The sequence below is a fragment of the Nelusetta ayraudi genome, unplaced genomic scaffold (assembly GCF_046127955.1).
Source record: "Nelusetta ayraudi isolate G7.1 ecotype Tasmania unplaced genomic scaffold, CSIRO-AGI_Nayr_v1 ptg000092l, whole genome shotgun sequence".
NCBI classification, from domain to species: Eukaryota; Metazoa; Chordata; class Actinopteri; order Tetraodontiformes; family Monacanthidae; genus Nelusetta; species Nelusetta ayraudi.
The window spans coordinates 2,634,431-2,647,082 of NW_027466142.1; the positions used below are offsets into that span (position 1 = coordinate 2,634,431).

Below are 12,652 nucleotides of genomic sequence, written 5' to 3' on the forward strand. Positions count from 1 at the left end.
GTCCCCGGAGTTCCTTCAGCGCAACCCCTGGCGGACCTGCAGGGGGCGCTCTGACCAGTGGTGTAGTCTAGTTTATTCTAGTGGCTATACTTTAATTTTCTGCCCCCTTCCAGCCTCGTACACATCTGTCCATCAGCAGCTGCTGCTTCAAAACAACACAAAACAAGAACCATCACCATTAGGCTCTGTTGCATTAAGTATTAAGCAACACAAGATATATAACAGTCATTTACATCTTGACTTTAATTACCTGACGAACCTCACTCACAGGACAAAGTTGTTAAAATAAAGAAAAAATGAATAAATAATTAACACAAAAAAAAGAAAGTCTCCAGTGAATAAAGTGGTGCAAACATCAATAAATTCTCTGCTGCAACACTAAAGCAACAGCTGATATTCTCAAACATACCAGAACATAAAACATCCTTTTAATCATATTTTTAAATGGGAAAGTTGAACATTAAAAAATCCAGACTGATGCGTATCTTTGTGCATTTTTTTAGCAGTTGTACGGTCTTTCGGGACCTTTCACAGCGGTTATACGGCGTCTGGCTGCATATCACGTAGAGAGACTCCATCATTGGCTCTGAGCTGAGTCACATGACACTGGGCTGGGCCGGTCTGTTTACCTGTCGAGCAGGTCGTCTCTCAGCAGCGTGAGTGAGAGCCCTCTGGTGTGGTGGAGCTTCAGCAGGTCCACGTCGTCCCTCCACAGCAGCGAGCTGTGGCTGACCCGGAGCTGCCTCAGGTAGCTGGCCGCCTCCCCGGACACGGACAGGTCGCACGACCGGCCGCACAGCACCGGCACACACACCCCGTCTGGTAGCTCACTCTGGACCGCACAAACACACCAAGGGGAAAGAAAGATGATCAGACACAAAGGTTGGTTGTAAGAGTTGAGGAACGTCAACATGCAACACGATGAGCTCATCCTCGTGTGAGCTGAGATGCAGGTTTTAAATCTGTAGGACACTAACGATGCACAGTGATGCGTTTACTGTCGAGAACTCCAGACAGCAATAGGAATGCATTTTAGATGATATTGTTGGATACAAACTTAAATAGCTATAAATGTCATTAACTCTGTTCCAAATCTCATGCTTCTGTTCATTTAATTAAACACATAATAAATGTAGAGGCACCATCACTGGCGATATGGAAGAGGGAGCTGATGACTTGTCTTGGACTGGAGTATGTGGAGTAATATCAACTACTGGAAATGCACTGAGTTGAGTGAACCGGCAAATTCCAACAGAGCAGGTGGGAGGTGACAGGACTTGATGAGGAGTGTTGCACAGAGGGACAGAGTGGTGTCACCTGGCTGAGGTGCAGAGCCAGACACAGCGTGGCAGCCACCGTGTCAACATCCGGCTCGGGTCCTCCTAAGACGGCGTGAACCGGACCCCCATCCTCCTGCAAGCACAGACAGATGCAATTAAAGCCCCTCAGGGACGGATGGTTGTTGGGTTAACTGCAAGAGAAATCACTGGCGCCTCGTAAAGCTGCAGTATTCAAACATCTGGAGGAGGACTCCAGCTGCCCGTCTGCACCTTACCATTGGAACTGATGACCCAGGTACAGTGATAGACCTGTTGGAACCTGAGCCGGCACCAATATGTTAGATGACTGTACTCAGTGGCATGATGCATTAATAATGATAATAAGAGGACTCAGCATCCACTGCTTTCAGAGGTCAGACTGGGTTCTAGGCTGCGCTGTAACAAGGAGGGAGGAGGATCAGAACTTCTTTGTTTTGCTTCATCCTGCTGGAACTTATCAGAGAAACGTGATGGGTCCCATTAGTTTCAGCAAACAATCCAGGCAAACAGTCCTCATTTAGGTTAAGTGGACATTAATGACGGCGCCATTACTGAGATTGCATCTTCAATTGTGGGTGAAAAAGGCAGAAAATTAAGTTTCTTGTTCCTTGTTTGCAATGACAAGCTTAAAAAAAAACAAATTCCTGACATGGCATAACAGCCAGGATCATATCACCACAGAGCTGAGCTGCAAAATGTTGATTTTGTCAGTATGGATTCAGATTCATGGCAAGCAGAATTAGAACAAGTTGTTTCCTCCGGGTGCCATGACCCGACCAAACTTTGGTTAATTACAAGATTTCCTTCAAGCCCTCTGAGCGTTTGTTTGCCGTTCAGTGTTCGTCAGTGACGCTTTATCTGCAACAGACAAGCTGACTCACCGCCCTGCAGCTTGCACTATTTATCAGGGAGCCAAATGTGGGTGCAATGAATTTATCCCTCCTCTGTAGCTCATCTTAATTGGCTTGTTGGACGCACAGAGACTGAAGCAGTAAAGTAAAAGAAAAGAGAAGCAGGCTCGAAGAAACAAAGAAGAAAAAAAAAAATTATTTGCTCAAGAAGATGAGGGGGGAAAACTGCTGAATGTACACTCAGTTAAATCCTCAAATTTGTATTTTGAGTATTTTTTTAAGCTGCTTCTAACACAATTGTTTTGTTTTACGCGGACCAAGTCCTCACACACAATTGCCTTTTGACAAATGCCGCCATTGCACAAAATGAAAAGTGATATCACGGGGGGGGGGGGGTGTAGCGAGATTAAAAACCTGCAAAACTCCTTGCGAGGGCAAACATTGCACTGACAACTGCTGGCATTTTAATATGAACAGTGCAGTGCAGTGCAGTGGTCGACGTTGGCGCCTCACAGCGAGAAGCAGGTTGTGGGTTTGGTTTGGTCGCGACGGTTTCTGCTGCTGCTGCTGGTTGAACAGATTTCCTGCGGTTGCACTCGATGGCTACACATACAGCGTGTGCATCCAACACTCCCCCCTTATTAGGGCCAATCAGCAGCTCTTGGAATAAGGTCACTGAAAGACCCGGAAGGATCGATCAGCCGTTTACCGATCAACTGTGCTAACTGGGCAGTCACACTTCCTTTATTCTTGTCCTTGGAATCAGACGGGCAAACTACCAGGCGCTGAGGAGAAGAAGAGGAGGGTGGACCAGACTGAGGGGTGAGATGGAGGGAGAGTGCAGAGTGAGGTTGGAAGAAGGAGTTCACGGAGGTTTAAGAGAGGAGAAGAGAGGCTGGGTGGAGGTGGAGGGTGAATAAGGAGCTGGTTAATAAGTCAGACATGAAGGGAAGGCATGGAGGAGAGGAAGAGGCGGGAGGGGCAGATGGACAGGTGAAAAAATGCGATAGGGAGGCGGTGGGGGGGAGGTGTGAGGGAGGGGGGAGGTTAGATAAGAGGCGGTGAAAATGTGAGGCAGAGACATGGCCGAAGAGCACGATGAAGACATAAGGGAGGGTGGGTGGAGAGGCAGAGCGAGGGTCTGCAGCCTTCATCAGAGAGAGAGAGATAGAGAGAGAGAGAGAGAGAGAGAGAGGGAGAGAGAGAGAGAGCAGAAGAAATCAATAGTGGATAGAAAGGAGGGGATGCATTAGCAGGAGGAAAGGCCACTCAGTGTCTGTTATACTGCACCACCACCATGTGTGTGTGTGTGTGTGTGTGTGTGTGTGTGTGTGTGTGTGTGTGTGTGAGATACGTGTGTAATACCATCTGATATCCATCACTCTGAGTGCTCTCCCTCTCCACTCTCCTCCTCCTGCTCCTCTGCTTCTTCTTCCCTTGGCTTCTCTTCCTTTCCTCACCTCTCTTCCCCTCTCCCCCCCCACCCCCCTCTCTCTTTTTCTCTCTCAATCTCGCCCAAATCTCATCTTTCCTCTTCAGAATATGAGAGTCGAGCTCTTCCTGCTAGACTGAGAACGGTGGCGTTTACACCTCCGGCCACTTTAACAGGTGCACCTCGTACCCTTGCTGTGAGTGACGACGTGACGACAAGGTGTGCTGCGCTCACAGACGATATTTTTTTTTAGAAAGTGTGCACTCAAACACCCAGCTCTGAAAATCAACTGTTTTGTGATGTCACAAAGGGCACGGATAGGTCAACGTTGCTGCTCCCAGCTTTGTGACAGAACCTGCAGGTGGTTCCTCACACATGCCTTAGTTCTGTCCCACTTCCAAACGTGCAATGTTGAACAAAACATTTGTGTTGGCACGAAGGTGAAACCACGCATTTGTTTTCTGGAGGTCGACGTAGTTTTTCCTTTTCCAACAGATAATCGTGCAAGTCTGCACCACTGGCATCAGGTATAATAGGTAAAGACCTAAGAATAGCGAAAATATAGAAGCTTTAAGATGAACAATATCAGAATGCTTGTGAGGAACACGTATCTCAACGTGATGCTTGGAGAAGCGCCCCGCCAGTTCTCATTCTGAACCCCAACAGCAAATATTTCAATAGCTGCTCCCTGTGTGCCAAACATTGAGCGTCTTCCAGTCTGAGTGATGGCCAATAGTTTCAAGATCAGCACCATAACTGAGTCACATCCATTTACATTGCCTGGTGTCTTGTCATTTTCATTAGAGCTAATGCATGCGCAGCAGTGTCTTTAAAGGACAGAGACTCTATGGGTGGGTGTGGGGGGTGTTGTGTGTGTGTGTTGGGGGGGGGGGGGGGGGGGGGGGGTCCACTCAGCACATTGCTCCATCTGTTTGCCAAGCAGAAAGGAAAAAAACTAAATAAAGTTCAGGAGAAACGGAAAGAGCCTCGCCAATTACTAGTATGGATGTTCTGGATGGGGGCCATCAGCAGAGCGGAGAGACACACCGGGACGGAGGAGGGATGGAGGGATGGAGAGCGGTCAGCAGAAAGAAAGAAAAAAAAAAGCACCGCATTAAAGTTTATAGCGGCGCAGCAGCGAGAGATAGAGTGGCTGGGCGAGAATGGAGGACAAGATACGGCTGATAATCATTTCAGGTGCTTGGCAGCTTCCAACACTGCTCGCCATTCAATCAGCCTCGGCATGATACAGAGTCGCAGCTCCACTGCTGCTGTGCAGCTGCACATGCGGAGGAAAAAAAAACGCCGGCTGGAAACACAACTCAGAAATGATTTCACAAACGGCAGCACGGTGTTGTTTTTCCACCTGGAGGTCAGATCTTTTTCTTTTGGTGACGTGACTTGGAACAGAAGAAAACCCCCCAAAAAACAAAACAACACCTCTTCCATTTTTCACAGCGCCCCCAGCTGGCCTAATGTACACTGAAACAGTGTTTTTCAACTTTTTTTGGAGCCACGGCACAATTTTTACATTGACACAAATTCCATGGCTCACCACCAACTGAAAATATTAAGAAATGAGACTTTTAAGCCTAATCATGACAACATAGTCTCTGCATTTATTTCTACTAAGTGTGAAAACTGGAAAACTTGCTTAGATGCATGCAAAGCTGATATCCTGCGAGGAAAATAGTTACATTTTTTCACGACACAATCTTATATTATTTTTTATCGACCAATACAGCAAAATTGAATAATTTTTCACGGCACCCCTGACCTGATTATCTCACGGTGCACTAGTGTGCCGCGGCTCAGAAGTTGAAAAACACTGCTCGATATAATTCTGGTTGCCTTCCCAGCACCCTTAAAACACACACCTGCCTTGGCTTAGCCACCGCTGTGTATAAAGCCTAGTGAGCTGGCTGGCATTGTGGAGCAGAGTGAGAGGAGTTGGTGAGAGGCAGCAGAGTCACTCTCTCTGGGTCACTGGCAGTGGGGGACACTCTGCTCCATGAACAAAGTCAACAAAAACTTGAAAAAGAAAAAAAATGACTTTGAAAGAGCAATTTGAAGGTGTAACAACCACACGGTGGCACTTTAACACCGCTCTAGACTGAGAAATTGTTGCATGTTGGTGTCAATCATTAGACACCAGCCAGTCTGCACAGCGCATGGCGGGAAATGTATGTACTTCCTGAGAGACGGCGTCAAATACAAGCATTCTGCAGACAAAAATCCCAATCAGCAGATATTATCCCTGGAATGAGGCGACGTTGGCTGAATGCCGCCGCTCTGAATCGAGGCGACAGCTGAACCTCTTCTCCCAATCTGCTGATGATGAGGACCACGTGATGCCGCCAGCAGCCTCGCAGGCGGGGAGATTCTTCGCGATAACTGTGGTTGGAGAGAGCTGACGAAGTGTATGAAGTGGCGGATGACGGACGAGGGGCCTTCGCAGTTTCAGTCGCTGACATTCAGCTGCTAGCAGAACACAACATCAGCCAACTGCACCGCGCAGGTGAGAGTCCACAACTACTGAGAAGAATCAAGTCAGTCCAGAACCACGGAGAAGAATCTAGTCAATTGATCCTGCTCTGAGGAAACACCAAACGCCACCGCATGAAGCCGCACGCTGGACTCCTGTGACGCTGGTGTTTGTGGCTCACAATCTTTGAATCTTTGACTGCGACCAACAACGCGGTCATGCCATTTAAGCAAGCACATGGGGAGTGTGTGAGTGTGTGTGGCTGTGTGGGCTCCTCAGCCTGAAGGCATGTACATCATTCATGAAAGGCTCCCCGATGAGCCCGTCTGTGCAGTGCCAGTGTTGCAGGGCTCCCCTGGTACCGACACGCATGCAGCAGGGCCACACTGAGACACAACCTTAACACAACCATGTGCAAGTACGACTGCCTGCTAACCAAAATCATAACAACAATAATGATCAGTCCATCCATCCATCTTCAATCCCCTCTTCCTCCTGCTCTCATGGTCCTGGGGCTCTGCTGGTGCCTCTCCCAGCTGTCATAGGGTGAAGGCAGGGTGACACCCTGGACCAGTGGCCACTTTATTAGGGCCACATGGAAACAAACATCCATTCACGCTCACACACACACCTACAGTCAATTTAGAGTTCCCAATTCACCTCACATGCATGTTTTGGGACTGTGGGGCGAAGCTGGAGAACCTGGAGAGAACCCAGCAGATACATAGAGAACCTGGAAAGAACCCAGCAGACACATAGATAAGATGGAGAGAACCCAGCAAACACATGGAAAACCTGGAGAGAACCCAGCAAACACATGGAGAACCTGGAGAGAACCCAGCAGACACAGAGAGAACATGCAAACTACCACACAGTAGCAAGGTTTCAGGAGACCCTGGGAATCGAACCCACAACCTTTCTTGCTTCTTCGAACAACTGTGCCACCGTGTCGCCCAATAATAATAACATTAATAATAATATTGATAATAATATTGTTTTTAAAGGACAGGCCCTTCAAGTCCACACAAGATCTAAGCTGGTTGAGCATACGGTGAAAAACACCCTTAACACATTCAGAGTAGCGTCTCTGCAGAGGACAGAGGAGGAGGAGGTGGGGGAGGAGGAGGAAGAAGAGGAGGAGGAGGAGGAGGAGCAGGAGGAGGCGGCAGGCAGCCTGTGGGCTCAACTTGTTGATGTCACGCCTCGATCTGCTGCTCATTCACATTCACACGCCGATGCTGCTGTAAACACAACCATCGTATTGTATGAAGGGGGAAGGGGGGAGGAGAAGGGGGGGGGCGCCTCATCCTCGGTGGTCTCCACTCGGTGCTGTCACATTACCGATCTACAGGTGCTTTTTTTTAAGGCAGCGGCGGGGGGAGGGGTGATTGGAGAGGTTTGATGATTTGTCGTTATTCTTTTTCCCCTCTCTCTCTCTCTCTCTCTCTCTCTCTCTCTCTCTCTCTCTCTCTCTCTCTCTCGAGCAACAGGAACGCAGCCTGTGGCTCGGCGGCGTCGTGAGCCTCCCCCCCAGGCTGTGGTTGATGGACTCACCCCCAGTCTCCCCCGGACCTGCAGCAGATACTCCTCCATGTTCGGGCCTGCGTCGCTCGCTACGGCGGGGCTGCAGATCTCTCCATTGGGCGGCCAACTTTCGACGAGACGAGACGAGCTCTCTCTCTCTCTCTCTCTCTGCGCGCGCGCGTGTGTGTGTGTGTGTGTGTGTGTGTGTGTGCAAGCGCGTGTTGTTTGTGCGCGTGCGCGTCGTGCCCACCCAGCCCTCCTTCTACTCCCCCTGCTGCGCTCGCACTGCAGCAGTGTGCGCCGCCGGTCGCTCGCTCGCTCGTTCGGTCGGTCGTCCTCCCCTCCCCTCTTCTCCCTCTCCTCCTTTTCCGCCTCCCCCACTCCTTCCCTCTTCTTCTCCTCCTCCTCCTCCTCCTCTCCGGGGTGCTGGACGCCTCACGCAGGCAGCGGGCGGTGGGCGTGACGGCGAGGAGATCCGGCGGAGGGGCGACCCGACGGTGCAACTACCGCTCCCTGCGGTAGGGAGTCCACCACACACCTCCGCGCGTGCACGCGCGTGCGCACACCCTGCACCACGCCGATCCAGCGGCGACCCTCGTGCGCCCGTCCACCGACGACATCAAACATCATGGTTGGATGCGGCGTGGTTGCAGCAGCAGCAACAGCAGCAGCAGGTGCAGCAGCAGCAGCAGCAGCAGCAACAGTCTTTTCCTCTCTGTTTTGCCGCAACATGATCAGAACCTGCGGAACAAGGTGGCACTGCTGTGTCCATAATCATAGATTCACAATCAATTGTTGTATTGGGTCACGACTCAGAAGAGAACTCTATCTCTCAATCTGTCTGTCTGTATCATTGCTAATCCACCTCAATAATTAAACACCCAAACAAGGAGAAACATTCTGTCCTCCTGTCAGTACTGGCTTTATTAAAATTGTATTGTTTTCAGAATTGCAAGACGTGGTAAATTTGTGCTCCATTTGTACAATAAAATAGTTTGGATACTAGTACTGCCAAACCAAAATGAAAGCTCCTAGTAAACCAGTGAATTTGAGGACAGGACCGGGACATTTCCTTTTCTTCTGCTTCAACACAAACATTTATTCTTTTTTTTGCAGCACATCCATTTTATACACTTACAAACAATTAAGAAATACAGGGAATTTACATTATCCTTAACAAGGCCTTGAAATGACTGTTCTGGCTCTCTGGCTCCAGTCTTCCACAATTGAGGACAAGACTTTGGTGCTGCATTACATTGCCAACCAGTGTGTTGAGAACAGACTGGTGAGAACAGACTGGGCGATTCAGTGACATCTAGTGGGATTTTTGTGTATTACCTCGGCGCTTTTCAGAGCCAGCATGACGGGATTTGTTTTGTGGACGGCCAGATCATCTGAAAACAAAAAACTGGCCACATGTTTTGTGCTGGTATTCAGCCGAAGCTTCATAAAAATATTTTTGTATTCTAAGAACTTAACTTCAAAACATGGGTTTGTTACTGAAGTTTTAGTATCTTTTTATTGTCCGTTGAAAGGCATTGTCGCAATCCATGCTACCATTTGAAGGCCTAATTAGTGCTTCATTAATACTGGAAAGTCTGTCAAACACTGTGGAGCGGTGAAGAACATCTCAGAGGTTGCGTACTTGCTTCAGAAATGCTGCAGTGTGGCAGCATTTCTGAGCTGTCAGTGAACAGCTCAGAAATGAGAACGTCTTCTTTCGTTAATTTTATCATGCGCTGAAATGCACAACTTTTAGTAAACAACTCTTGTGAACTTTTGATATCACAGTGTTTGCTCTCTCTCAATTTAGGACCCGGTGTGAAGACCTTATGTTTTTGTGACAGCAAAGCATCAGTTTTTGCAGCCAAGCGAAACCAGGAATGATGAAACCAAGAATTTGCAGCAGGTTGTAAACACAGAGCTAATGGTGCTGTTTTCTGCTGGACTGTAGAGGCTATTTTGTATGATTATTAATGTGAAAATACTCAAATCAGTGTCTGGGATGTAAAATAATGCTTTTGTTGATAACAACCGACAGAAGAAATCTACACATGTGCACCGTTCAGGGACACAGTCCTGCTCTGGTGACTGATCACGTTCTTCTGCCAGGACATCAGTGGGATGGAAAGCAACAGGCAAACACACCGCTCTTCTGTGGAGCGAGAAAGAGAAGAAGAGAAGAGACGTGTCGCATCTCGCCACCAAATAACTCCACATTTCACAAACAAGCCTCGCAGCGCCTTCGCAACAGTCCTGAGTCGGTTTAATTTTCCATTGAAAACAATAGGACTCGCTAATTGATTTTAATGGCTCTCTCCGCCACGATGAGCCCCTTATGACTTGGAGAGAAGTCTTTAAGATTATTATTATTAGTATAATTGCCATTACCCCCACACTTTCACTTCTGCGAATGGGAGTCGGAGGAAGAATATCTTTGCCCCTGAGCCGAACAAATAGTTATTAGAGACAGGAAACAAACAACGACCGTCATTCACGCACACACACACACACACACACACAAACATACACAAACGCACACACGCACACACACAAGCTCCACCTTAGACCCCCTGGCGACCCTCATTCCCCCCGCCGCCCTCTCCGTGCAGCATGCCGCTTGTAATTTATGCAAAATTAATTGATACATCTTTTATAATTGATGTGCTGTAAGCTTAATGAGTAATTTATGTAATTAGTCAATTAAGGATAATTCCAGCATATGTTCCGTATGCCCAGAAGGTGTGCTTTACAACTACTTATTTGTCCAGGAGTTGGGCGCAGACGAAGACTACCTAATTAATTTTGTTATGCAGATAAGCCGCCGTGTCTATTTAACGGCCCCCTTTGTGAAAACAGATTTAATATTGATCTTTCCTGGGCGTTTAAAGAGGATGCTTTTACCCGCGTCGGCCTCCGAGGGCCTCCGTTTGGAAACTCATTTTTCAGACTCCGACAAAACAATTACGCGGAGGAAAAACAAAAAAGGAACATAACGCGCGCAAAACTCTGGCTGCCTCTATCCAGCCGCAGCCAGCGAGCCGGCGAGCGAGCGAACGCATAATTGTTCACTCTTTTCCAGGCCAAGTGGCGCCAGGAAGTGATTTCCCCGCGATCGCATGATGTCTCTAAAATATGCTCCCCGTCGACACGGTTGACCTTTCGAGTGAGCTTGAAGGGCCCAGACATAACGGGGAAGAAATACGGCTAATTAATTGACACAGTTTTGAATATTCATACTTAATACAGTGCGCTTGCCCTTAATTACATTGTTGGACTTCTCTCCTAGGAGTCTAAATCACAGAAGGCTTAATTATTGTAATGTATTCGGGGGCCCATCGGGGCACCGTGGAAGACAGGCGCCGTCAAGGACCCAGTCATGACACCTGGCACACGGTAAAAAAAAAGCTAAAACGGAGGGGGGGTGCTTGAAAGGATAGAATAGGAGGGGGGGAGGTAGGGAGCGATAGAGAGAGAGAGAAGAAGAAGCTGCTCCTGTTGTTCAGGAGGGGAGAAAGTTTGTTTACATCCTTGTAGGATTCACCAGAGAGTGTTTGAGCAGACAGACAGCCGCCGGACTCCCCTCTCAGCAATTAATCAACAACACACACACACACACATAGCACACACACACACACACACACACACACACACACACACACGCACACATCCTCTCTCTTTCTCCCTCTTCTCCTTCCTCCCTCCTTCTCCGCTAGGGAAGAGGAGGAGTGCGCTGGTGATTGTGCGCAACGGAAAACATGATTTATTGTTTGCAAACTCTTAAACTGCAGCCGGGCACGTTTCTGAAAGAGGAGGTCGTGTTTGTCTGTTCTGTTTGTTGCTTTTCTCTTTCTTTCTTTTTTTTTTTTTAAAGAAAATGCCCGAGGTGGCAATTCCAATCCGCAACGGCCATTCTTTTCCCAGAAATCCAGAGCTGTGTGTTGAGAGATGTTCAGAAAGCACCACTGAGCCAAGGACAAGGCGACTCAGACCGGCTGTTGGCTTTGTCCTTGCCTAATGCATGGCCAAGTACACCAAGCTGTGGAGTCAGTAGGGGGCGACAGTGTGTCAACTATGGCGACTATTATATATTTTTAATTTGCCTTTTTGAGTTTTGCTATGAATAGCGGGTAATAAAGGCAAAGGTTAAAGCTGTTCAGTGAGGTTGTAGGCATCATGTTTAGAGGAACAGCCAAGATTCACTGTTGTTTTCCAACCACAACATCCCCACACTGTCAACGACAAAGTCACCGGACTTCACAAGAGCATGTGTGCTATTACATGCTACCCTAAAGAAAAAAACACACAACCCTTTGTGATGTCACAGAGGGCAATAATCACCCCACTAATAGAAGCACGTTGTTTTTGCTAGAGGCTTTAAACAGAGGGCTAAATGATGCTGTTTTCTGGAGCTCTAGAGAGGGATTTTATTTTAGTGAATTACTCATAATAAATCTTATGATGCATATTAAGACGTAGTAGGTCTGGAAAGAAAAGTAAAGATGGGACCTTTTAAAGCCACCACAGGGTCAAAGGTCAAGTGCAAAAGGGAGGCTGTCATGGAGCTGATTCTCCATCCCTGGTGGACTCTTTACCGCCGGAGCGTCTGATTGGCAAACAGATGATCAGGACGCACCACCCACCACTCATCACACACACACACACACACACGCGCGCGCGCTCTCTCTCCCTCACACTCCATCTCCTCCTCCTTCTCTCTCTCTCCCTCCCTACAAACACACATTCACACTCTCTCGCTCACACACTATCACACACACACACACACACTCAGACAGACAGAGCGTGCACTCTGCACCCCACCCTCCGCCCATCTGACGTCTCCTCCAAGTGTGTGGATAATGGAGGCAGCCAGCGACTTGCGGGGGTCTCACCAAAATGGGTGAGTGGGAGCAGCGAGCAGGAGGAGAGGAGAAGAGGAGAGGAGAAGAGAAGGAGTGGAGGAGAGGAAAAGAGGAGTAAAGGAAGAGAGGAGCGCACGCACGCCCATCCTTTCACCCCATCGCCGCGTTTCTTTGATGAC

At 48.3% G+C, this 12,652-nt stretch overlaps 1 protein-coding gene across 2 annotated transcripts in view; it reads right to left on the bottom strand.

The window, feature by feature from the left end:
- The window catches only part of LOC142902221 (uncharacterized), a 40,038-nt gene extending 32,290 nt beyond the window's left edge, over positions 1–7,748 (bottom strand). For both annotated transcript variants that reach the window (XM_076047109.1, XM_076047107.1), the window contains exons 1-3: positions 7,642–7,748; positions 1,318–1,413; positions 630–832 (exon numbers count right to left, since the gene is read on the bottom strand). In XM_076047109.1, the coding sequence (XP_075903224.1) occupies positions 630–832; positions 1,318–1,413; positions 7,642–7,680 (338 nt within the window). In that variant the 5' untranslated portion in view covers positions 7,681–7,748. The remainder of the gene's footprint in view (positions 1–629; positions 833–1,317; positions 1,414–7,641) is intronic.
- Between the last annotated feature and the right edge of the window lie 4,904 nt (positions 7,749–12,652).